This window comes from Vombatus ursinus, unplaced genomic scaffold (assembly GCF_900497805.2).
Source record: "Vombatus ursinus unplaced genomic scaffold, bare-nosed wombat genome assembly UNPS02007284.1, whole genome shotgun sequence".
In the NCBI taxonomy this organism is placed as follows: domain Eukaryota; kingdom Metazoa; phylum Chordata; class Mammalia; order Diprotodontia; family Vombatidae; genus Vombatus; species Vombatus ursinus.
In genome coordinates this window covers 27,423,006-27,450,919 of record NW_020947062.1, presented here as the reverse complement: position 1 = coordinate 27,450,919, position 27,914 = coordinate 27,423,006, and the positions used below count along the sequence as shown (strand labels likewise).

At 37.4% G+C, this 27,914-nt stretch overlaps 1 protein-coding gene across 1 annotated transcript in view; it reads right to left on the bottom strand.

Moving 5' to 3' along the window:
• Positions 1-853: 853 nt before the first annotated feature.
• The window catches only part of SOCS4 (suppressor of cytokine signaling 4), a 28,542-nt gene continuing 1,481 nt past the window's right edge, over positions 854-27,914 (bottom strand). Inside the window, exon 2 of the mRNA XM_027849193.1 lies at positions 854-3,028. Coding sequence (XP_027704994.1) covers positions 1,624-2,934 — 1,311 coding nt within the window. The 5' untranslated portion in view covers positions 2,935-3,028 and the 3' untranslated portion in view covers positions 854-1,623. The remainder of the gene's footprint in view (positions 3,029-27,914) is intronic.

The window sequence follows — 27,914 nt, the reverse complement described above, 5'->3', positions numbered from 1 at the left end:
CTCAATTAGTACTTTAAATGGAATATTGTTTGATAGGATATTTCTCCTCAACCCTGAATCAAATGATATTTATAAACTGCTTCCTCATCTAGGAATAACAGATTCAAAATATTACCAACATCAAACATCATAGCTAATTCTGGTTTACTATGCCTTAGGTTGGGTTAAAATTAGTGACTATAGTTGTCAACATTTTTGTTTTTTCATTCTTTCTCCCCACCCAAGGCCACATTAAAGATTTAAGTCAATTTTGAAGGCAGGAACAATTATATTTGGAACGTGTAAAGCAATTTTTTTCTTTTAAAATACCAGACAACAAAGCACCCTGATCATTATTACCCTGCCATCCAATTCTTAGAACTTGGACTTGAATCCAATCTAAAATAATGGAAAATGAATTTGATGCCTTATTTGGTCCCCAGTGAAAATCTGTGGCAGTTATGTGGGTAGAATCTAGCACAAAATAATAGGTCCAGGGTATTCTCTAATGAGGCTGTATAGGAACAACAATTCCTAAATGAATGTGGTCCCAAACCTTAAATGTTATAGAATTAATAAAAAAGAATTACCTGCTTGAAGTCAGAGGACTCATTTTAAAATTACTACAGTACTATATGACTACAGATATTTATTAGGCTTTCCAGTGAGAAAGTAATGATCTCTATTGTTTAATTCTTTCAGAACACTTAGAAAATGACCTCTTCAAGTACACTAAAAGGTACTATTATATCTAAAATAGTAAAAAATACCTCTAAAATATAATTTTTTTTGCTTCATCCTCACTGGCAGAATAAAGCTCATTCTCAGTTTGTTAAACCTTCGATACTCAATTCTTTCAAACTAATCTCCAAAATGAAAATACAGTATAAGTTTTATTCTTAAATAAAAGGCTTCTGTCTAGAAAGTTATGGCAGGGTGAGAAAGACAGGAAATTGATGATGGAATCCATTGTAAAGAATAGACTGGAAACTATGCAGACAGTTGCTGTGTAAGCTTCTTATGCCATCAGATGTATCATTTAATCTACAGGTAAGTTTGCTGTCATCTTTAACACCATTATTAATAAATTATGAAGATCTGCTATGTTAGAAACATGTCTAAATATTAACAGGGTGGTCCATCTTACTGGAAGAAAGGATAAGCACTAATTAAAAAGAGGCTAGAAAAACTATTTTACGTAGAGGAATAGTAATGTCAGAACTAGATTAACAAAGAATTATACTTTATATGGTGGGTACTGCATTAGTATTAAATAAGTGTATAAAATAGAAAATACTCAATTTTTAGTTTGTCATTTATAGGATGATTTAAACATGTCTGTAGATATGCCAATTAAAAATTTTTAAATGAATAAAATTTAAAGTCTAAAGAATAACTGCTACAAGGAACTTCAGAAGACCTATTTCCTTAAGTCCATAAAGCCTTACTGAATAACATTAAAATAATAGTGTGTATCACAGCCCTCCCAAAAAAGTATCTGGAAATAAAGGTTAGGGTACAAGTTAATTTGGATTTTAACCTTGTAGAAAATTTCAAAATGGCAAAAGAAAAAAAAAACTTGAAAAAGCCATGAAAGAACTTTTATGTGATCAGTCAGTCAAATGCCACTAATCCTCCCTAGCATTATTGTTCTGGTACATCAATCCTGAGTACTCTAACTTTTGATTTATAGTGATATTCCTTCAGATATAATTTCATAGATGAAGGAACTGGGAGGGTATCAATGCCATCATAGGTTGTACAGTTACAAATAACTGTTCTGCATATATGCTGAAGGGAAAAGGGGAAAGTCCGATTTAAAGGAGTGGATAAAAGTGGTTCAAAGAACATACAAGAGCTTGGGTCTTTATAATGTTCTAAGAGTCCAGTAATATCAGGAGAATGGAAGACACAAGGATCATGAGCATCAAAGCTAAAGTTGTGATTCCATTGTTCAATCCTAGCATGAAGAGAACGACTATAGCGTCTAAAACTAACAGAGAATAAATAGTCTTCCTGCGCTGAGTCACGAAGTAAAAAGGTTCCCTCTGGTTTTCCTTCCAGTAATGCCTCAGCTGCATATTTGTCCATTACTCCCCAATAACATGGATTGTTATTGATCTGAAGGAGATCTGGAACAAGACAATGAACATAATCTATCTGAGTGTGGTACTTAGGAGGTGTTTCCAACTGCAGCATTTCGTCATCAGTTTCCCATTTTGGTTTGTTTCTTTTTCTAGAACTTGTGCAAAGTGTTAAAATTTCATCATCTGAATCCATATCGCTATCTTCTATACTGGTATTGGATGCCAGGTTCATTACAGAATCAGTCTTTGAATCACACTGGTGTGAATGGTTATCAGTAGTTGTGTCACATGGCTGAACCTGAGTATGTGAAAAAGAGTTTACACTTTCTTCCCTGTTACCTCTTTCCTTCAGTTGGACATCCCTCATATCACTTTCAGATAAGTCTGTGCTTCTGCGGTTATCTGATTTTGGAGTTATAGGGGCAGTGTGTTGTTTAATTAAATGCCAACGAAAGGCCAGCTCTGACTGAGGTGGGAAAGGACACTTATCTAACATGAGTTCACTGATAAGAATTTTTCTTTTTGATGGGAGCACTGGAGAGTGTCGACTGCTACAATTTTTTATGGGAAAGCACTGTCCCATAGCATCTTGCAGTTTCTGTTTAAGAGACCGGCCCAAAAATCTGTGACCACATGAGCGATCTAAATCCAACTCAATGGATGAACAGCTGTACTTCCTCTCTGGGCTCCCTAAAGGGATGTCAGCTTTCTCTGCGGCACCTGGTGCATCAGTATCAGAAGAGTGCTCATTCTTTTTGGACCAAGAGAGCTTTTTCCCACTCCACACATAACCATCTTTTCTGTCTGCACTTCTACTCCGACTGGTTTTGGGTCTCACATCTACATTTTTAGAATTATTTTCTGCCATTTTGTCAGACTATATCCACAAGTCCAGGTGTTACATATGCTGGTTTTTCAGGCTTTCAATGAGGAAGTTTCTTCTAGGCCCTTTATGGAAGTATCTAGAAAAACAAACAAAAAATGTTTATCAACCATCTGTCATATAATCATCACAGTTCATGTTAAATCCCAACTTCTGGAGAGAATAAGTTGTGAAAAACACAGTTATGTATCTTGAACACAGCAGGCATTCAATAAACGTTTGCTGAATTAAATTATCATTTAATCATCATTATCATTAAATTATCATTTCTTATAAATATAGATATAGAGCAGGGAATGAATGAGAGGACAGTTCCAGGATCTTTTTGTTCTTGTCAATATAAAAATTGTTTTTATCACAAACTAGTAACTTCAGAGAATGGTGCAGCTGAGCAATAGTCAAACTTCTATTTTTGACCATAATGTAAATTCAAATATTTTCTGTTTGCATGCTATGCATCTTCAATGTTCCTCCATTTTAAATATGTATTAGGGAACTCTGGAACAGGAAGTGAACAAGAGGCATTTTTTTAATGCATTGATCTGGTCATGGAATTCCTCTGCTCAAAAATCTTTAGTAGCTCACCCTAGTCTTTGTCTAGAACAAGGCCTTCCACGATCTCTGACACCAGCTTATGTTTTCAGCCTTACTCTATATTACAGCCCTCTAAGCATTCTAAAATTCCAGCTAAAATTGCATTACTTTTTGTCCCCAAAACACATACTCTGGTTCCATGCTTTTGCTTATGTTATTTGCTATACCTTGGAAAGTCCTTCCTCCTCCCCTTTCTCTGAATTTCTACCCATCCTTCTCCTCTGATCTTTCCTAATAAGTGTCTCCCTCAGACCTTACCTAGTATAGTTTCATCATTTTTTAATGCATGTATCAAGAACTATATAATTATAGATTATAGATATCGTATATATAGATATATAGATATCAAGAATCTATATAATTACAGATCATAATTATCTGTGTATTATTTCCTGTGAGCTCCATGAGAACAAGTCCTATGTCTTATCTAAACTTTCTATCTTCACCAAGTATTTAGTATGATATTCTGCAGCATGAGTTTAATATTTACTGAATAAGTACATGACCTTACATTTTTTTCAATAATATTTTGACTTGGGGCAGCTAGGTGGCGCAGTGGACAGAGCACCAGCCCTGAAGTCAGGAGAACCTGAGTTCAAATCCAGCCTCAGACTAACCACTTGACACTTACTAGCTGTGTGACCCTGGGCAAGTCACTTAACCCCAACTGCCTTAAAAAAAAAATTCTGACTTGATGAAGTAAAGCAAACACTGATGATTCCATCATTATTGGGGTAAGAGGAAAAGAGGTAGACCTGAAAAACACCACAGCAAAGAACAGGGAAAAAATTAGTGGTCAAAGTGGTCATTCAGTGGCATAAGTATAATAAACAAGTATTACTTTTATCCAGCTATGTCTGTTTTTATTTGAAATTATAATACCTTAATATCTTAACATGCTTCCTTTTATTTTCTTCCCTTTCTATTGCTTATCATTACTATATTAAAAATATTTTTAAAAGATTTAAAATATTTTACCAAGATTTACTGTAAATGTTACTTGAACAATCTGTTTCAAATCCCAGAAAAGTTTTTGAAAAGATCTACACACTCTTATGAGACAGGGACTACACCTGTGATTTCACTGGCATAAGGAACTCCCACATAAGGAAAATCTACCAAATTTTTTTTTAATTACAGTTTATGTATGAGTATTTCTGAGAGAATGTGGAAAAGTCTTGTGACTTGCTCAGCATCAGGCACCTTTAAGTATCACAGGCAGGACTTGAACTAAGGTCTTCCTGACTGCAAGGCCCACTCTGTATCCAAGTCTGTCTCTCAGTGCAGATGAGAATCTAGCAAAAACACACACACACACACACCCTAAAACTCCCCAGATACTGCTTGTAGGTATGGTTGAAGAGGCACCAAGCAAATTTTCCCATGCAGCTCTGCCAACTGACTTCAATCATTAGTCATATTAAAATTTTGTTGCCAGTCAGTCTGAGCAACATTTATAGAAGCAAAGACTGAATGAAGTATCTGGCATTGCTTACTTCCTTCTAGTCTTCTAATAAATAAAATTAGATCATCAAGAAAAAGTCTTTCAGCCTGTTTCTTTCTACAGTATATTGCTATATCCATTCCCATGGAATAAGTCAGAATAGAACTCAGAGAATATGATTGTTTAATTATTTTTCCAAGGTGATGGGTACTAGAATATTAGTATTAAGTCAATTAAATTAAATGTTTCAAAGATTTAGGGGTCAATGAAATCTATAGAAACACTCAGGTGGAATGAGAAGACATAAACTGAAATCTCATTCATGTGGGTATTCACTCCCCAATGGTGAATTAATAATTTATGTGAGACTGAAGGCCCTATTTTTTTTTCTTTGTTTTATAAATTACCATCACCAAAGAATTTATCACCCACTGATCAATCTACTGGCAACAGTCCTCTCTGTACTTAGGCTGGTTCCTGGATAACAGAGTCAGTCTTTTGCTGGCAATATACCTAAAATATTTTCAGTTGAGTAGAACCTATCAAAGCTTATGAGCTGCTGGCATAGCCTTAAACAACCTAGAGTCACTTCTGCTCCATGATGAGATATCAGAATGGGATTTTGTGGAGGAAAAAGCTCTGTGTCTCAAATATGGCCTTTTCTATTCATCTCTTCAAAATCTTTTTGAAAATAAGATAATTTTAGAACTGACTAAATTAATTTTCACCCAATATGAGAAAAAACTTTTGATTTTGTTAGATAAGATTTAGAAGAATATATATAGTAACTTGGGATTCTGTTTCAAGTTTCAGATCTCAATCAATTAAGCTTTTATATGTATTTTAAAACAGTGAATCTCTGATAAAGACAAATGTTATGGGAGAACTATCTCCTCTCTGGGTTCATGTGGTAGCTGTTGCTAAAATGTATTTACTACAACCCAAAAATTATTGAGGTAAAAATCTAGGTTTTATTATTAAGCTGTAGGATAAGTTCATGCCTCAGAGAAAACAATAAACCTGAACAATCATTAGAATTCTAACAAAACCTCTTATAGGCAAAATTACGTCAGAATGACAGAGAAATAATTCTTTAACATACTGCAATCCTGTCATTCCTCTTAGGACATAAAAGTTAAGAAAAAGATAGATCCAAAATCTCATGCTTCTTTCAATGTTATAAAAGTTGAACAAATTTAGTTAAACAGTCATAATCTTGTACAAAAACAAACCTAGTTAAACAATCTGTGTAGGTAAACCAAGTCAGGTTACAGAATTAACTGCATTTAGAAGGTTCACAAATAGCCTGATTTTGGGAGGAAGATCAGAATATGTTGTCAAGAGATCAGGGACAGTGGAGATTCTTCCTCTAGCTTCTTTTTTTAGGTACACTGCCAGCAAAAGACTGACTCTGTTATCCAGGAACCAGCCTAAGTACAGAGAGGATTGTTACCAGCAGATTAATCAGTGGGTGATAAATTCTTTGGTGATGGTAATTCATAAAACAAAGAAAATATCAAAAACATTAAGGCCTTGAGTAAATTTTAACATTCCATGGGACAGGTTTTAGTCAGATGAACTTAATATTAACAGAAGACAGGCTTTCAAGTTAATTAAAAGTTGCAAAAGGCTCTGAGCCCCAAATGATTAAAAACTAATAAAAGGACATAAAAAATTCCCATTATACAAAATAAAGCACTTATGTTGGGTTATATTTCTTATGTTGATCTAACACACCCACTAAATTGCCTCAAAAGCCTCAATGATTTAGTTTACAAATTATTTCTGCATAATCATTTTAAATTGTCAAAGTAAAAATTGCTTCTGTTGATGAAAAAATATTAATACTAATACCATCCATACCCTGAGATTTAGGCTCAAGTATGTGAGAAACAATTTCATTTAACATTAATCTATATTCAAAGCCATTTCTCACCACCACAGTGGCCATTCAAAAACTTTTCACTTCCCCTATCTTGCTGAGAACCTTGTCTCTTATTTCACTGAAAAAAATGAAACTATTTGCCAAAAGTTCCCTCTTCTCCCCATCTCATATAACTCAGAAGCATTCTGGGACTATCTCAACCTCTACACATCTCACATGAAGAGGTGGTCCTTTTCCCTGTCAAGGCAAACTGCTCTAGACACACAAGTGATATTTATCTTCTCCACACTGCCCCCTTAATCATCACCACTTCCAAAAATCTTCAGTATCTCCCTGTTTATTAGCTGCTTCCCTACTGCCTATAAACACACCCTCATCTCTCCTACCCTCAGAAAAGCCTTGCTTGATTGACTATTCCAGCCAGCTGCTATCCTATAGCTTTCCTCCCTTTAGTGGCTAAACTCCTTGAGAAGGACATCTACAAGCAGTGCCTCCATTTCCTTTTCTCTTAACTTTCTGCAGTCTGGCTTCTGACCTCTTCATTTGATAGTGCTCTCTCCAAAGTTACCAATAATTTCTGCTAAATCTAATAGCTTTTTCTCAGTCTTCATCCTCTGCAGCCTTTGACACTGGATCATGCTCTTCTATCTAGCATTTCTTGACACTTGAGCATTTCCTGATGCTCCTCCTATCTGTCCAATCACTTCTCCATTTTTGCTGGATCTTCATCCAATTTATGCTCACTAATCTTGGGTGTCCCACAAGGCTCTGTGCTGGTCATCTTCTCCTCTGCCTTTATACTACTTTGTTTAATGTGGATAAACTCTTATGGATTCAACTATCTCTTCTATGCACATGATTCTCAGATCTATTTATCCTGTTCCAACTTTTTTCAAAAAACTCCGGCCTTATACCACCAATTACCTATTGGTCATTTTGAATTGGATGTTCTATAGATATCTTAAATCCAAAATGTTTAAACTGAGTTTATCTTTCCCTCTAAACCCTCTCCTCTTCCCAACTTCCCTTTTACTGTCAAGGGAGCCACCATTCTTCCACTCACAGAGGCAGGGAACCTTATCTAATCTGTGGCCAAGTCCTATAGTTTCTACTTTCCCATTTAAGTCCCCTTCTCTCCACTCACACAGCTGCCACCTGGTATAAGTCCTCATCACCTCATTGCTGATGAATTTCAACTTCCTCAAAGTTGATCTCCCTGCTTCAAGTTTTTGTGTACTCCAGTCCTCCATTCAGCTGTGAAACAGACCTTCCCCTAAAACACAGGTTTAACTATATTACCCCCCTATAACTCCAGTGGCTCCCTATTACCTTCAGAATTAAATATAAAACCTCTCTGGCAAATTTTAAACTCTTCAGAACTTGCCCCCTTCCTAACTTTCCAATTTTCTTATGCCTTATTCTCCTCCACATATTCTACAATTCAATATCACTTGTCTCCTTGCTGTTTTGCATGAGACACTCCATCTCCTGACTGTATTTTCACTGGCTATCCTAAATGGCTAGAACTCTGTCCTCCTCTCCATCTCTTGGATTCCCTGGCTTCCTTTAAGTGCTAGCTAAAATTCCGGCTTTTCAAGAAGCCTTTCCTTTTGCTAGAGCCTTCCTCTTCTATGATTATCACCAATTTGTCCTGTATATATCTTGTTTGTACACAGGTTACATTACCTCCCTCATTTATTAAAAGCTTAAGAGTAGAGACTGTTTTCTTGCCTTTCTTTGTATCTTCTGAGCTTGGCACAGTGCCTAACACATAGCAGATGCTTAATAAATGTTTGTTTTTGACTTGATTTCTAGCTTGGTGAGAGAGATGTCCAAACTGGCATAGTTCTCCATGTCCTTAGATATGACTCTCTATCCTCAAGATTTCTTGAGCAAGGAAAAGATATTTTAAAACAATCTGCGCTGACATCTCAGAAATGAGCAAAAAGCCACTCTCCTATTCCTCATTGGAGCTAACCATAGGCATCTTCTCCCTTCCACCATTACTTAAATCTTTTCTCAATGGAGAATGATGGATCCTAATGCTAATCACTTTGGGTAGCTAGGTAGGTAGGCAATGATATAAACAAGATGAGTTATAAGATCTGTACCACCCTTAATTCATCATCCTAAGAAAATTAGGTATTTGGAAAAGGCTTTAAAGGAAAATATTATTTCTTCATATTTCTAGATAAACTAAAAATGAAGGTTTTAATATGCTTCCATGTTTTTAATATTTAGGGAAGAGCAACCAGTTAATAATACCTTTATATTGCATCCACAGAGTCTCAGGTTGGGAGGGATCTCAAAGATCATCTAGTTCAACAATCACCTGAAATATAAAACTCTTCTACACCTCCAAAAAGTGATTATCCAACATCTAAATGAAGATCTCCAGTCACAGAGAACTCACTAGTTTAAGAGACATTCCCACCTTACTTGTGGCTACCTCTAAGTATTAGGAAGTTTTCCCTAATACTGAATTGAAATCTCTCTCCCCAAACCTTTCATTCATTGGACCCAGTTAAGCACCTTTAAGTCAAGAAGCACATATCAACCTCCTCCTTTACATGATAAATGTTCAACTATTTGAAGACAAGGATCATGTTTTTAAGACTGCTCTGCTCGAGGCTAACTATACTTCATTCCTTCAAATGATCCTTGTATGGCATGTTTTCAATTTCCTTCATTCTGATCAACTTCCTTTGGACATGTTCTAGCTTGTCAAAGTCCTTATAAAACACGGTGTCCAAAATTGAACAAGAGAGTTGCTTTGCTTATTTAATAAAAATTTTGTTCATCAGTACCTCAAAAGTAGGTCAAAGAATACAAAAAGCTGTTGTAAGGAGATGATGCATATGTTTGATACTATGACATACTCATCAAATTTGCAGGTGACACCAAGGGACAGTTAACATACTGGATTTCCCAAGTCTATGTTTGGGATGTCCTAATACCTATAATCCTCGTCTATACCTTTGCTCGTTGAAACCCCTGGTTTCCTTCAAAACTCAGCTCAAGTCCTAACTATAGTGGGAGGCTTTTCTTAATCCCCTACAAATGTTTAGTTCCTTCCCTTTCAAAGTTACATTATATGTGAATTGTCTATGTATTAAATACACACATATACATGTAATACACATGTTGACTCCCTTGCTCCTAGAGGGCAGAGACTTTCGCCTTTGTTTTTCTATCTCTAGCACTTATCACAGTGCCTGGCACACAGTAAGCATTTGATAAGTGTTTGTTGATTGATTATATGACAGAGTAATGAACTAAAAGGATCCTGACAGGCTAGCATTGGGCTGACTCTAGTAAAGTGAGATTAACTGAGGTAAATATAAAGTTACACTCAGGTACAAAAAAACCACCAAACTTACAACAATTGCTCTGAAAAAGAATCAGTGGGTAACAGGCTTAATGAGAATCAGCTAATGGTACCTTGGGCAAAATTAGGAGAGGCCTGGCTTCCATGAATAAGGGAAATGAGAGTCCCATTGTACTCTAACCTTGCAGTTCTTGGCACTACGCTTTCAGGAGCACGCTGTAAAGCTGAAATGTGATCGGAAGAGTGTTATTAGGATAGCAGAGGGCCTTCAGTACATGTAATGAGAGGATTAGTTGAAGAAACTGGGAATGTTTAGTCTGGAGAACAGAAAAATCAGTGAACATTTAAATTTTTTTATTGTACTGACTTGACTACTGGGGATAGATAGAGTAGGTGGTTTATACTATGTGTTTCATTCTTTGAAGTAGTCTATGGATATAAAGAAAAAATGGGGAATACTGTCATCCAGTCACTTGTGTATGTATATGTGTATGTGTGTGTATATATATATATGTATGTACGTATACAACTATCTACATAGCAGTATTCCTCACTTTTCTATATATGTATACAAATGTCTACATAATGTGTGTGCATAAAATGTGTGTGTGTTTTGCTATGCTCTAACAAAAAGAAATCATGACTGACCCTTCTATATACTGGGAATTTCCTATGTACCCTACAACTGGCTTGGTCAGCTCCATGTAGGGTTAGGAATGCAAGGTTAGCTTATTATAAACTTGGCAAACTTCACCTAAATCCAGGTGTACAATCTGAGAAGTTTACCAATTACAGTATTATTATGGTGGACAAGGGGAAGGGGTTGTCGAAGTATACACTGCCTGCTGACTGACTACTCCTAAGGTTCCCCTTCCTACCCAGTCCTGTGAAACTATGCAGCAACCACAATCGGATACACTGGCAGCGACACAGGAGATCTGGGGTCTTATTTGGGGTAAACAATCCGCTGACTGAACTACCACTGATGCGTGTGGGGGGGGTCTGAAGGATGAGACAATCACCCACACGTGCATTTGTGTAAGTAATAAACTGCCTGACTCATTGAATTCTTATGTTCCTTCTTGGTTTCTTTCTGCACCCACAATTCCCTCATAGATACATTCACTATAGAAGTTAATTAGATATTTCTTAAAAAGACAGCTCAAATACTATAGTAACTTTAAAAAAAAATCCTTTTTTTCTTGTGACATAAGAAATGACAAAAGGGATGGTTTCAGAGAAACTTCGGAAGACTAGTATGATGAAATAATGCAGACTGAGGGTGAGCAGAATCAGAACAATTTATACAATAACAGTGACATTGTAAAGACAAGCAACTTTGAAAAGCTTTGGAACAAAGTAAACCTAAAATAAATGAGACCATGTCAGATAGCTTTTTCCAAAATTCTCACTTTTCAGGATATTCTGGGGTTGAAATATCTGGCATTTTATATACCAAAAAAAAGGGTCAAAACAATATAGATCTATTACTACTTATTATTTAAAACTACGTAACAGTAGGGGAAAAAAAAGTCTTACTTTTAATTAGGAAAAAAAATTACCTTTACAAAGCTCTACTTAGATGACTCATCATGGCAAGTTAGGTGACCCTTAGTTTTTTAGGGCTATGCTACCTATGCAAAAGCACTGCTAGGTTCTCTGTTATGGGAAAGACCTAAACTGTTGTCTTGTTACCTTCCTGAGCAGAATCAACTATGGAGAAGCTTATTGTCAAGATTCTGGCCATTAGGTGATAAATTCTTTGGCCATGATAACCCATGAAAGAAATAACAATTTTTAAAGGCCCATGATGCCACCTTCCTCTTCAAGATGTGACAATGGTCAAAAAGGGGACAGAGGATTCTAAGAAATACAATTTTTAAATTATCTATAAGCATTAAAAGTAGATTCAATAAGTGTTTAATATTTGTTCAATGACTATATAACATGTCCAAATAAACATGCTATTGAAAGAAATCAGCAAAGTTATAGTGATTTCACATTATCAAGGAAATGGGTGCTCAGGAAAGAAGGTAGGCTGGTCATGTGGTAAGAGCTGGGGATAAATAAAAGGATACCTCAAATATCCTCACCAATACCCACAAAATATAAAAAGACCTACAGAAAGGTCTCCAGCGAGCTGGGTAGATTCTTTGTGTAGGATCGATAGAAGAAGATGAACAAGAGTTGTACAGAATGAGAAGGTATGAAAGCACTAATGAACGAAATACAGGTACTGATGAGGTCATAGATCGACCGAAATACTAAGAAAATTCACTGAATTAAATAGGATTTTAAGAAGACAGCTTACATTCTGATTTCCTTGGTTTATTCCTAGATAACAATGTCCATGCATTTGATTCCTTTGCTAATGTCCAAATTAAAAAAAAAAAAAAACCCAAAAAAAACCCCAAACCAAATTCAATTTTATTTTAAGCTCCAAATTCTCTTCTTCCTACTTCTCCTCTTACCAATGGGGGGGGGGGGGAGAAATAAAAATAAAACCTGTCACAAATATTTATAGTCAAGGAAAAAAAATTCCTTCATTAACTATTCCCCAAAGGGGAAGGGAGTGGGAAGCTGAAATCGACGGTCCGAGTCCACTGTCTGGTGGTGGGTAACATGTTTCATAATTCCTCTGGAATTGTGGTTGGTCACTACTCTGATCAGAGGTCCTATTATTATCCTAGTTCTGCTCACTTCACTGTACATGGATTCATACAAGTCTTCCCAGGTTTCTCTGAAACCATTTCCATCATTCTTATAGCACAATAATATTCCATTATAATCATGTATTATAACTTGTTCAGTCATTCCCTAACTGATGGGGACCCCTTTAGTTTCCATTTTTTTGCCACCATGAAAAGAACAGATAAAAATATTTTTGTATACATGGGTCCTTTTCCTCTTTCTTTGATCTCTTTGGGGGTCAAGATTCAGTAGCAGTATTGCTGGATTAAAGGGTATTATTCATAGCTTAAGTGCTCTTTGGCACAGTTCCAAATTGCTTTCTACAATTTCTGGATCACTTCAGTTTCACCAACAGTGCAATAATGTACTTGTTTTCCCATAGTTCCTCTGGCATTTGTCATTCAACTTTTTTGGCCAACTTTGCGAATCTGATGGATGTGAGGTGGCACCTCGGAGTTTTAGAGCATGTTATATGGCTATTGATAGATTGGATTTCTTCTTCTGAAAACTGCCTACTCATATCCTTCAACTGTTTATCAGTTGGTGAATGGCTCTTATTCTTGTAAACTTGACTCAGTTCTCTATAAATTTTAAAAATGAGACCTTTCTCAGACACTTGTAAAGATGTTTCCCTCAATTTCCCATTTTTCTTCTAATTTTGGCTGCATTGGTTCTGCCTATACACTACCTTTTTTTTATTGCTTCATTTTGAAAAATAATATCCCCCCAATTACATGTCAAAACAATTTTTAGCATTCATTTTTACAAGATTTTGAGTTCCAAATTTTTCTCCCTCTTTCGCCTCCTCTCTTTCTAAAATGGTAGGTAATTTGACACGGATTATACATGTGCTATCATGCAAAACGTACTTCTACATTAATCACAGTTGTGAAAGAAGAAACAGATCAAAAGTAAAAATAAAAACCATGACAAAGAATAAAGTAAGTCAAAAAAGTATGCTTCAATCTGCATTCAGAGTGCATCAGTTCTTTATCTGGATGTAGATAGCATTCCTTCCTGAGTCCTTTGTACTTGTCTTGAATCATTGGAGCTGAGTTATTCATATCTGACCATCACACAATGTTGCTGATACTATGTACAATGTTTTCCTGGTTCTTCTCATTTCACTTTGTATCAGTTCGTACAAGTCTTTCCAGGTTTTTCTGAAATCTGCCTGTTCAACATTTCCTATTGCACAGTAGTATTCCATTACTTTCATATATTACAGCTTGTTCAGCCATTCCCCAATTGATGGGCATCCTCTCAACTTCCAATATTTTGCCACCATGTAAAGGGCTCCTATAAATATTTTTGCACATGTAGGTCCTTTTCCCTTTTTTATTATCTCTTTGGGATACAGACCTAGTAGTGGTATTGCTGGATCAAAGAGTATGCAGAATTTGGTTGGCCTTTGGGCATAGTTCCAAATTGTATTCCAGAACATCGGATCAGTTCACACCTCCACCAACAGTGCATTAGTGTCCCAATTCTCCCACATCTTCTCCAACACTTATCATTTTCCTTTTTTTGTCATATTAGCCAAATATAGGTGTGAAGTGGTACCTTAGAGTTGTTTTAATGTGCATTTCCCTAATCAAAAGTGATTTAGAGCACTTCTTCATATGCCTATAGATAGCTCTGATTTCTACATCTAAAAACTAACTGGGGAATGGCTAGTATTCTTGTAAATTTGATTCAGTTCTCTATATATTTGAGAAATGAGGCCTTTACCAGAGACACTTGCTATAAAGGTTGTTTCCTAGCCTTCTGCTTTCCTTCTAATCTTGGTTGCATCAGTTTTGTTTGTGCAAAGGCTTTTTTTAAGGCATTCTTCACCTCATTGGCTTTTTTGGACCTCTTCTGCCATTTGGGTTAGGCTATTTTTTAAAGTGCTATTTTCTTCAGTATTTTTTGGGGTCTCCTTTAGCAAGCTGTTGATTAGTTTTTCATGATTTTCTTGCATCACTCTCATTTCTCTTCCCAGTTTTTCCTCTACTTCTCTTACTTGTTTCTCAAACTCCTTTTTGAGCTCTTCCATGGCCTGGGACTGATTCATATTTTTCTTGGAGGCTTTGGATGTAGGAACTTTGACTCTGTTGTCTTCTTCTGGCTGCATGTTTTGATCTTTTTTGTCACCAAAGAAAGATTCTATGGTTGGACTTTTTTTTTTTGCGCAGTTTGCTCATGATCCCAGCCAATTACTTGAGTTTTTAAGTCTTTGTTAAGGCAGGAGTCTGCTTCCAATGTGGAGAATGTACTGTCCCAAGCTTTGGGGGTTTCGTGCAGCTGTTTGCACAGATACTTCTAGGGACCTGTAAGTTTTCAGTTCTTCCAAGGTGGTATGATTAAGGGTGAGATGTTTACTCCTTTCGTCGCCTGTACTCTGGTCTATGAGCGACCACAAGTACTCTTTTCTGCCTTGGAACTGTGAGGATTCCCTCTCCACCACTGCCACAAGCTCTAGCACGCCAACACTCCTCCTCACTCCAGGATCGTGACCCAGAACTGTAACTCAGATCCAAGCATGGGCAAAGCAAGAGAATCCTGCCTCAGCACCAGCAAAGAGATCTCTGCAATCTCACTCTGATCAGTCAATCGATTCCCCCTCACTCTGTGGGTCTGAAGCTCTGGAAGCAGCCACTGCCCTGGGGCTGCACTAGAACTAGGGCTGGGACCTAGCTTTTCTCTTACCGCAGTCACAGACTTTTCCTACTGACCTTCTAAGTTGTTTTTCTGTGGGTCAAAAAGTCTGGAAACCTCTATAGCTGCCCATGATTCAGTCCTAAGGCCTGCTCCAGGTTTGCTGAGGCCTGGTCTTTGACTGCGTGCCAGTGCTAAACTGTGTTTCTCTCCCAGCCTGGCACGACAGACCTTTCTAATCAACCATCCAGGTTGTCTTGCACTGGAAATTTGTTTCATTCTGTCTTTCTGTGGGTTCTGCTGCTCTAGAATTTGTTTAGAGCCATTTTTTACAGGTATTTGGAGGGGTTTGGGGGACAGCTCAAGCAAATTACTGCTTTTACTCTGCCATCTTGGCTCCGCACCTGTGCAAAGGCTTTTAAATTTAATAATAATCATATTATCTATTTTATAGTTTGTAATGCTCTCTTTCTCTTGATCATGAATTCTTCCCTTCTCCATAGATCTGATAGGTAGACTATTCCTTGCTCTTCTAATTTACTTATGTTGTTACCCTTTATGTCTAAATCATGTCCCCATTTTGACCTTATCTTGGTATATGGTGTGAGATGCTGGTCTATGCCTAGTTTATACCCTATTGTTTTCCAGTTTTCCAAGCAGTTTTTGTCAAATGATGAGTTCTTATCCCAAAGGCTGGGGTCTTTGGGTTTATCAAACACTAGGTTACTATGTTTTGGTTTTTTTTGGGGGGGGGGGCTAGGCAATGGGGTTAAGTGACTTGCCCAGGGTCACACAACTAGTAAGTGTTACGTGTCTGAGGCCGGATTTGAACTCAGGTGCTCCTGAATCCAGGGCCTGCGCTCTATCCACTGCACCACCTAGCTACTCCTAGGTTACTATGGTAATTTACTACTGTGTCTTATGTACCTAATGTATTCCACTGATCCACCACTCTGTTTCTTAGCCAGTACCATATAGTTTTGATGATTACTGCTTTATAATATAGTTTGAGATCTGGTATTGATACCATTTGATGCATATATGTTTAGTATTTATGTTACTTCATTGTCTATGACACCTTTTAGCAACATGTAGTTTTCTTTCAGGTTTATTTTTGTTTTTGCTTCATCTAAGATCAGGATTGCTACCCCTCTTTTTTTACCTCAGCTGAAGCATAATAGATTCTTTTCCAGTACTTACCTTTACTCTGTATGTGTGTGTTTCCGTGCTTCAAGTGTGTTTCTTGTGAACACCACATTATAGGACTCTGGTTTTTGATCCACTCTGTTATCTGCTTCCATTTTATAGTAGAATTAATCCCATTCACATTCAGAGTTATGATTACTAACTGTGTATTTTTTTCTCCATCCTATTTTTCCTCCTGTTTGTCCTCTTTCCTTTCACCCTTTCCCTCCTCAACAGTGTTTTGCTTCTATCTGCCGCCTCCCCTGGTCTGCCCTCTCTTCTGTCAGTCCTCTCCACCCCTTTACTTAATCTTCTCCCTTCCTACTTTCCTGTTGGGCAAGACAGATTTCTACACTCACCAGATTGTGTATATTATTCCCTCTTTGAGCCAATACTGATGAGAGTAAGGGTCAAGTGATGTCTATTGCCCATCTTCCCAACTTTCCCTCCACTGCAATAGCTTTTTTCATGCCTCTTCATGTGAAATAATTTACCCCATTTTACCTTTTCCCTCATTTTTTTATGTCATTCTCTCAAATTTACCTTATACCTGTACCCTCTATGTATATTCCTTCTAGCTGTACTATTAGTGGTACAATTTTTAAGAATTACAAGTATCATCTTTTCATACAGGGATTGTAAACATTTCAGTTCCATTGAATCCCTTATATATTTTCTTTTCCCCTTTTGCCTTTTTTGGCTTCTCGTGGGTCTTGATATTAGATATCAAATGTTTTGTTTAATTCTAGTCTTCTCCTTATGAAAGCTTGAAATCCTTCTATTTCACTGAATGACCATTTTTTCCCTTGAAGTATTATGCTTAATTTAGCTGGGTGGGTGATTCTTGGTTGTAGTCAGTGCTAGGTCCTTTGCCTTCAGGAATATCATGTTCTATGACCTCAGATCCTTTAATGTTGCAGCTGTTAAATCCTAATTGTGGCTCCCTAATATTTGAATTATCTCCTTCTGGGCACTTACAACATTTTTTCCTTGACCTGATAGTTCTGAAATTTGGCTATAATCTTCCTTGGAGTTTTGGAGATCTCTTTTCTGAGGTAAGAGGTGGATTCTTTCAATGCCTAATTTGCCTTCTGGTTCCAGGGTATCAGAGCAGTTTTCCTTGATAATTTCTTGAAAGATGCTGTCCAGGTCCTCCTTCTGATTATGGCTTTCATTCTTTTGAATTTGTTTGATTTATTCCTGATGTCTCATAGTCATTAATTTCCACTTGCCCAATTCTAACTTTTAAGAGTTGTTTTCCTCAGTTAGCTTTTGTACTTCCTTTTCCATTTGGCCAATTCTACTTCTTAAGCAGTTGTTTTCTTTTTCCAAGCTGTTGACCTTTTTTTCATAATTCTCCTACAACACTCTCATTTCTTTTCCCAATTTTTCTTCTACCTCTGTTATATGATTTTTAAGCTCCTTTTTGAGCTCTTCCATGAGTTCTTTCTGGGCTTGAGACCACTTCCCATTTTTGTATTTGGTTTTGCCCATTGGCGTTTTGACATTATTGTCATCTTCAGAGTTTGTGTCGTGATCTTCTCTGTCACGATAATAATATTCTCTGGTCACATTCTTTTTTTGTTGGTTTTTTGATAATCTTTTTTGGCCCTTTCCCACTCTTTTAAATTTGAGCTCTGCTCCCAGGGTAGAAGGGGCACCGTCTCAGGTTTCTTGTGCCAGGGGAAGCAGGCCCTGGCTATGTATCTGGTGCTCCACTGATGTTGTCCTGAGGTCCACAGGAGACTCTCCTGTCTGGTGCTGCCTTGAGAGGGTAATGTGAAAGTGGCTAACACTGCTGGAGGCCTTAGGGGTCTGGCAGCTTACCTGGTGTTGAGTTGGGGTCCTAGTGCTGGTATTTGGTGTGTGCTCAGGCTGATGGGATATTTCTGCATTTCCTTGGGGCTACATTAAAGTACATGGCAGTCTGCCTGCTAGGGGCTGCCTGTTTGCCCAGGGCTAAGCTGATGCACATGGCAGTTCTCAGATCTGGATTCTGTTTGTTTCCCTTGCTATGCTGAGGCATGTGGAGGTCCTGCTGGTGGTGTTGGCCTGCTCCCCCACACTGGGGCTCAGGATATCCTGCTGATCTGCTGAGGTGGGGCTTGCTGGGATGCTTCCTGTCCTGAACTACACTCCCCTTTTACCTGAGTGAGATAGACCTTACCTGTTGATCTTCCAAGTTTCTTGGGCTAAAAGATTGTTTTACCCTGTCTTTTTGCTGGTTCTGCTGTTCTAGGATTTGTTTGAGGGCTCTATTTTATGGTTGTTTGGAGGTAAATATGGGAGGGTCACAGTGATTTATGGCTTACTCTGCCATCTTGGCTTCTAGAAGTCTCTCTATTGCCTGTACTACCTTTTAAATTTTATGTAATCATAATTGTCCATTTTAACTCCTGTAAACCTTTCTGTCTTTTCTTTGGTCATGAACTCTTGTCTTTTCCATGTGTCTGACAGGTAATTTCTTCCTTGCTTCTCTAATTTGTTTATGATGTTAGCCTTTATGCATCTTCATGTTCCCATTTGGAGCTCGTCTTGGTATACAGTGAGATGTGAAGTCTATATGTAGTTTATGTTAGGCTGCTTTCTAGTTTTCCCAACAGTTTTTGTTGAATAGTGTGTTCTTGCTCCAATAGCTAGGATCTTAGAGTTGATCAAACATAAGGCATTACTGTGCTCATTTGTTTTTGTATATTGTGTATGTAATCTTTCCACAGATTAAGCTTTCTATTTCTTATCCAGTACCAAACTGTTTTGATAACTATTTTCTAGTACAGTTGAGGTCCCTTTTCTTCCTATTTCCCCCCTCACAAATTTCCTTGATATTCTTGACCTTCTGCTCCTTCTTAGATGAATACTATGATTTTTTCCCCTTAACTCTATAAAGTAATCCTTTGGTAGTTTAATTGGCACGGCACTGAATAAGTATATTAATTTAGGTAGTATTGTTATTTTTATTATATTAGCTTGGCCTACCCACGAGCAACTAATATTTCTCTAATTATTTAGTTTTGTTTTTGTGTAAAGAATGTTTTGTAATTGTGTTGACAGAGTTCCTGTGTGTATCTTCACAGGTACACTATCAAGTATTTTCTACTATCTATAGTTATCTATACTATATTTATATAACTATCTATAGTTATTATAATATTGGTTCTTGGTTTTAGATAGAAACTACCTATCATTTTAAAGAAAGCCCTGTTTATTCCTGTGCTTTCCAGTGAGTTTTGCATCTTGTCAAAAAGCTTTTTCTAGCAGACCACATCTTTACAGGAACAAAACTGACTAAAAGGGACATATCAAAGGATCATAGATTTAGGACTGGAAAACCTCAGAGGCCATTTAATCCAAACCTTTTATTTTACACATGAGGAAACTGAGGCCAGGAGAGGTCAAATGACTTGCCCAAGGTTACACAGGTAATAAGTGGCAGACCTGAGATTTGAATACCCACATCCTCTGACTCTACACTTAGCAATTTTTGACTGCACCATACTGAATGCAAGATTCCACTGTTCTCATTGTGTGACTATGAAAATTTGATCCCATGGAGCAAAACACTGTCTTAAAAGCTGTCATCAAACAAGCTGTCTTTCATGTCTATGATAAAGTCACAAAAGAAGCCCTGAAAGATTCAAGAGAAAGATTTTTCATTAGCAAAACTGCATAAAAGATATTAAAAGTATATCACCAGAAAAGATCATTCATGAAACAAAAGGTGCAATCACCGTGCTGCAATGGTACCTATGTAATGTCCAGAGACATAAAGGAAGTCAGCGAGGCCTTAAGTAGATCCCCCGTGGAAGATTTATAGAAAGGTATAGACAAGAGCTACATGGAAACAATTTGAATGACAGAGAATTCCTAGGTACATGAGTAAAAGCCCAGTAAAATCCCAATGTCCCTAGATATTGCTTCCCATTCTTTCATTCCCATTCACCTGATACCTTCCTATGCCTCCTAAATCTCAATCCAGCATGGCTCAACCCCTTCCAGTGTGCCCAGTGGGATCACCATTCCATTGTTAAACGCTCCCTCATTCGGCTCTTCCCATCTTCCTAGTCTTTGTGGGGACTTGGCTTTTGTCAGAAGACATTTTCTTCCTGGCCTTCTTTTCCAGAACTGGTTGCATCTTTCTCTCTCCTCTGACACACCAGGCTAACAGCAGGGTTAGTGTGTATACTCTTTATATCTCATTGCTACTGCCCCTGCCACCATCGCTCAGCAACTTCTCCTTCTTTAAGGTCTATTCTATCCAGATATTTTGCCCAATCAGATCCTAGTGGCTACTATCTATTGGCTCCCAGGTCATTTCTTTCTCTTCCCTTAAGGAGTTCTGTATCTGGATCACATTTTTCCTCAACACACTAATCCTTGTCCTTTTACTAGGGGACTTCAATGTACCACCTCAAATATTCTGCCTTCTGATTAACTCAATCCCCATGACCTATTCCTTTATTCCACCTTGGCTACACATAGGGATAGTCATACCATTGAACTCACTAATGACTTTCTACTTCTATGATCAAGAATTCTAAAATTCTTTGTTCCATTTCTCCTTATCCTTTGTTCCTTCTAAATTTATTCTTTGTCCTTGATCTCCTATCTTTCTCCACCTCACTATTCTCCCAAACTATCACTATAATTTTTTTTTATTTTAGGCAATTGGGGTTAAGTGACTTGCCCAGGGTCACACAGCTAGTAAGTAAGTGTCAAGTGTTTGGTCTGAGGCCAGATTTGAACTCAGATCCTCCTGACTTCAGGGCCAGTGCTCTATCCACTGTGCCACCTAGCTGCCCCAAATATTTTTTTTTTGGTTTTGTTTTTGCTTTTTTGGTGAGGCAATCAGGGTTAAGTAACTTGCCCAGGGTCACACAGCTAGTAAGTGTCAAGTGTCTGAGGCCGGATTTGAACTCAGGTCCCCCTGACTCCAAGGCCAGAGCCCTACTCACTGAGCCACCAAGCTGCCCCCAAACTATCACTATAGCTTTGTTTTCCCTCTTCCCTCTCTTAACAATCTTGATCATAAAATCAAAGAGTTCAATATCATACTGACTTCTACTCCTGACTCTCTTGTTCCCCTGTCCAGTCACTTGGCTCATATTCTATCAAACTGCAACCCTGAATTACTTCTATCATTTAATCCCTCCTATCTTACTTAAATGCTGCTGAATGTTGCTGGAGGAAGTCATTTCCAAACTTGATGACAGGGCCTATGATAACCTAATGGCAATTGGCCCCTCCTCTTAGCAAGGCAGTCCTTTTACTCTTTCCTCATTGATTCTCTGAATAAGAGGCACTGGCATAGAAGATAGAGAGTCAGCCTTGAAGTCAGGAAGACTTGGGATCAAGTCTCACTTCTGGCACATATTGGACAAGTCACAACCTCTTGGTGCCGCAATGAACTCTTTAAGATTAAGTGGTGGGGCAACTGTATAAGTAGATGGAGTTTGTTCAGTGGGAGTTTCCTACGCAAATGAAATTACATATCCAGCGTAAAAAAATGATCCTCTATTGTACTCTCACAGAGGTTATTTCATACCTTTTCTTCTCTCCTCAAGTAGCTACTAGAAGGATGAGGGAAAGCTTCCAGTAAGATAAGGCATGCTTAAGTTAATACTAAAGTTCAGTGATATTACTTGAGTTCAACAGATGAAAAGCAGAAGAAGTTAGTTGAAGAGTAGGCTAGTTATGAAAAGAAGCATGGCTGGATTTTTATAAATATCAACATAATGGATGAGAAGTAACTTTTTCTAACCAGGGTAAAAACTTTTAATAAAATCTTGGAAGTATGGAAAATTTAAGGGTACTGGTTGCTGATTATATTTGACATAAGTATTTTATGATACAGTATATTTTAAAAGTAAAATTTAAAAGTATTAGGTATGCTCAGAAGTCTAACTATAATATAGTATATATATTTATACATATATACTAAATGTCATTATACAGTATTTTAACCATTTCTCAGTTTCTATTTACTTTGAAGAGATCACCATGTTCAAAAGATTATTTTCTTAAGATAAAAGTTGTAGGAGAAGTAAAAATAAAGAAGTTGAGGAAAGATTGTTACTATTCCAGAATTTCTCCACCAAAACACATAATTCTATCTAGGAAACACTTATGGTGATGGATTCCTTTGCCAAGAGCAAATTTTTATATCCCTGGAAAAACTTTTTATTTTTAGGCAATTCCCTTGTCCTCAAGACCACTGCCCCCAAACCCTTTGGGGGGCAGAAATCATACACCTTTTCTCTTACCTTTTTATAAGCTGCTCTGCTTACCTTGGAAACTTCTTCATTTTCTAAGATATAAACAAAAGGACGTAGTTTGACATGCAGAAGTCTTTATTATTCTCTAGGAATTTCTACTCCTGGAACATCATGCCACAAAGAGAACCCTAGCAAAATTAGGACTTCTAACTCTGGAATTCCCGAGAAGTTGATTTCTTTTCAATTTAATCAATTCATGAATCAAGCCATAAATTCACTTTAGAAATTAATTCCTCATATTTAGAGAATTAGTGGTACCACTCTCCATCTTATTTACAATGCTGCCATGACAGTAACTGACTCCATCTTATATATTAAATACCATTAATACTTTGCCAAGTTCAGCAAATACAGCTTTAATATGTTAACACCCCTAATGGGGACATCAGCTAAATAAACAGACCATTAGGTTGGTATATAATGGTCATTCTGGCACAGTCTATTAATTTGCTCTTATACATTAGCCAATTGCTGGACAATCACAGATCCCAGAAGACACTGGGATGAATTTCCACAGAACACTTAAGTCCCATGTTTTATGTGATCTCTATTCCCTGTACTGTAATCAAACCTAGAATCACAGATATATATTAAGAATTCAAAAATACAAGCAATGAGAAAAGTACACATCCCTCCCCCCATGCATAATGAGAAGTGTCAAGGAGGTTTAAGGCATCTGAAAACTAACTTAAATTACTAAAGCTTTGGGGACAGCCATCTCTGTAACAGGAACAATGAAAAGTGAAAGCAGATGTTCACACTGCACACTGGTAATATTATCCATCATAAGATATCTCTAATGAAATTGCAAAAGAGTTGGAAAATTACAACTCATCTTCCAGAATACACTTACTGTGATGAGGGACATAATGCTTGCATACAGAAGGTATTTAATGTTTGAATATGATAGGCAATTAAGATGACATACTTACTAGAGCAACTTTCCCCAAATTTTACCTCCTGAACTTGAAACAAATTTCTTTGATATAGCTTTGGCAAATCTAAGACAGGTCAGGAATTCTAGTTTCTATTTCATGAGACTTCTGAGGATTCCATGCCACTTTGGAGATAGAATAAAACTGCAGACTCTCTCAAAGTTGTTCAAGAGATTTCCCTGGAAATGGACCTTCACTGGCTTCTGGGTATAAAGTAAAAAAATGGTACTGCAGACTATACTCAGTGAACTCCACTCCCCCCACACTTTCTCATAACTGGTACCCATATCTCAATAGTTCAATTATCAGTATAGATCAGGATAAACTACCCAGTTGGAAACACTATAGGACATATGACTAGAAGAAAACTCACACTAAAATATCTTCTCTCTTCCTCTCCTGAAATCTAGAATTGTATAGGTAATGTTATCAGTCAATTAATAAACATTTATTAAGCATCAACTGTCAGCCAGGAAATGTGTTAGGTGCTGGGGACACAAAAGAACAAAAACACTCTGCTTTCAAGGAGAGAAAACAAGTTTATATATATATATATATATATATATATATATATATATATATATATATGTGTGTAGAATAATTAAATGTAAAGAGAATACATTTTAAAAATACAAGGTAGTTTCAGAAAGAACAGTAGGAGTTTCGGGGACCAAAAAAACCTTTATGTGGAAGGTGGGGCTTGAGCTTTGAGGTGGGAGTGCATTTAAGGCATGGAGGATAGCTAGTGCAAAGTCACAGACTAGAGACAAGAGATGTGAGATGGAGCGCTGGATGGAAGAAAGAGAGAGAATACCAATTTAGCTGGACCACAGAGTACTACAAAGGAAGTAATTCACTCTGTTTTGGGTCCTGCTTCTGACTCTGGATGTTCTCTCCCATTTCCCAGAACCCTTCTCACTCTGGAAGATTCCTCTGACCCAATAGTTTCTTCCTCTGATTGGTCAGTTCCTCTTAGAACCTTCATTTTGAAGAAGTGTCCAGGCTGGGGATACAAAAAGGAAAAGACAGTTCCTGCCCTCAAGGAGTTCACAATCTAGTAATGTGGAAATATCCACAGCAATCAGGAATGATATGGCAAAGGAGCCTGGGTTAGTACTAAGACAGGTAGGAGGGCAGCCAGTAGAGAGTAATGTCATAGAAACCCAGAGAAGAGAGACAAACCAGGAGGAGAGGGTGGTCAATAGGGTCAAATGTAATAGAAAGGTCAAAAAGAATGAGGACTGAGAGAAGACCATCTGATGGTCTTTTGCCAATCTGATGTGGTAATTAAGAGATAATGAAACCTACACATTTTCTTCAAATTATTTATAGCGTTATTTTTAAGTACACTTCCTCAGCTGTCACCATATTCTCTTCCTGCTCCAGCTATTATACTTTCCGTTAGAATCTGCTGATCTGGTAACCATTTTAATGAACTGACCTCTTTATTCCCAAAGATTAACCAAAAAGTACTTTTTAAGTACATATTACGTTCCAGGCACTGTCCTAAGCACTGAGGATACAAAGAAAGGCAAAAACACTATCCTTGGCCTCAAGAAGCTCACAATCACATGCCCATAGATTGGCAGAAAAAACACAAATACCTGTCAGATGACTTCATACTGAAAGATTTCATAAAGTTCTTCTTTGAAATATTAAGATGATGATACAGTTCCACCACACACTGAGCTGTTTTTTAGTAATTGATTATACTTGCAGTTTCATCCATACCCTTTCATGCTGCTGCCCTAGTGGCACAGCTAGATGAGATTTAGGATTCAGTCTAAGGTCATAGAACAAATAACTCGTAGGTGTTGTAATCTCTAGGTCTGCTTCAGTGGATGGAGTTCCCATAGAGATGAAATCACAGGTCCTTCACATATCGTTTTATACAACATATCTCATATCAATATAACTATTTTATAAACATTTTATAATTAACATATGGCTTATTTTCAGCTGATTCCCCTATGTTAAACACCAATGGTAAGGCCTTAGGGGTGTGGAATCTGAAGTGTCTAGGCCACATGTGGCTGTCCAGGTCCTCAAGGGCAGCCCTGTGACTGAATCCAAACTTCACAGAACAAATCCCTTTAACAAAGGGATTTGTTCTGCAAAACTTGGACTCAGTCAAAAGGCCTCATCCAAGGACCTAAAAGGCCACAAATGGCCTCAAGGCTGCAGGATGCCCACCCTTGGCATAGCTGTTTAAAAAGAGACATTCATAATGCCAACTATTATACATTCCAGGGAAAGGATAAATTAAAAAAAAAATACTACATGCTTGCTAACACTGTTTAAAAGAAAGATGTGCTAATGAACTGGCAGAAGTTATATTAGTGTTTGATTTAACAGAGATCACTTAAGTGTTTGTCTGACATTAAAAAAAAACAAAAACCAAAAAACCAAACAGGAGCTTTTCCTCCAAGTACAGAAAAAAGGTTTCTTTGGATTGATTCAAGTAATTAAATTAAAAAATTTAAATATCTGTTGTTGTTATCATCTATCACCCAGGTTCACACTCCTAATGATCAACTTCACACTCCTTACATCTAACCAACTGCCACGTTTTGTCAATTCTACCTTCACATCCTTTCCTCACGTAGGCCACGGCTATGTGGCTTATCGTCTCTCACCTACTGTAATAACCTCCTAACTGGTCTTCTTGCCTCTAAATTCCACATTTTCCCCTAAGTGACCAAAGCGATACTCTTCTTGTTCATTTACTAAGGTGATATAGTAAGAAGAGCTTGTACAAAACATTTTCCTTAAAAGTCAAAGTGATGTTCTTAAAGCATAGGTCTGATCCTGTCTCTTCCCTGTTCAAGAAGCTCTGGTGGGTTCCCCTTGCTGCTAGAATAAAATAAGAACTCCTTTTTTTGTTATTAAAGCCCTTCACATTCTAGTTTATTATATATTACTCCCTTTACTTAAACTTTACTTGATACTTGCGGTCCTTCACCCAAGACGTTACATTTTCCCATCTCTGTGCTTTAATGCAAATTGTCCTCCGTGCCCAGGTATGGACCTCTTCTCACTCTTGCCTGTTAGAAGCCTTAGTTTCTCTTACAACGCAGCTCAATTCTCCTATATTAAGCTTTTTCTTTGGCAAGAGGAAGCCTTGGTGTAGTGGAAGGTAAACTGGCTGTGAAGTCACAGAAGCTGGGTTCAAACCCCAGCTCTGATACTACTGGTATGACCTTGGACAAGTCACTTAATAACTTCCCTGGGCCTAAGTTTCCTCATCTGTAAAATCAGAAGGTTGTCTAGTATAAGGATATTGGACTTGGCATCAGAAAGACCTGGATTCAAATCCTACTTCAGATACTTACTAGCTGTGTGACTATAGGTAAATCACAATCTCTTTGTGCCTCAATTTCCCCATCTGTAATACGAAGAGGTTGGATTTGATGGAAGGGACTCTAATGACCACCCCCCCCCCACCCCAGCTGCCAGCCTTGTGTCCTGAAATTATTTAGTTTGTATATATTTTCTATTTATTTATATATGTATCTACTGTTTCTTTAAACAGTAAGCTCCCTGAGTGTAGAGGCTATTTAATTTTCATCTTTTCACCTCCAATACCTGGCACAAAGTAGAAACTTAAAAGACACTAGTTGATTGCTAACCTGTTGAAGATGGTTTACTCATAAACTTTTTCACATTATTTTAGTTATCATAACTTATTAGAACAAATAATCAAATCATCGAAAGCAGCATGGCATAGTGGATAGTTTACTAGGCTTAAGAGTTAAGAAGACTTGGGTTCAAGTTATGCCTTGGACAAATCTTAGCTGTGAACTCACACACGTGGCTCTGGTTAGTTCTCTAAAACTACATGTTGCAGAACAAGCTGTCCAACTGTACGAAAGAGTTTCTGGGAGTTCCCCTACACCTCATGCAATCACATCTGTACCAAAATTACTTTTAAAAAAACAAACAAAAAACTCAAATCCACATACAAACATGCAAATCAGTTTCCTGATGTAGC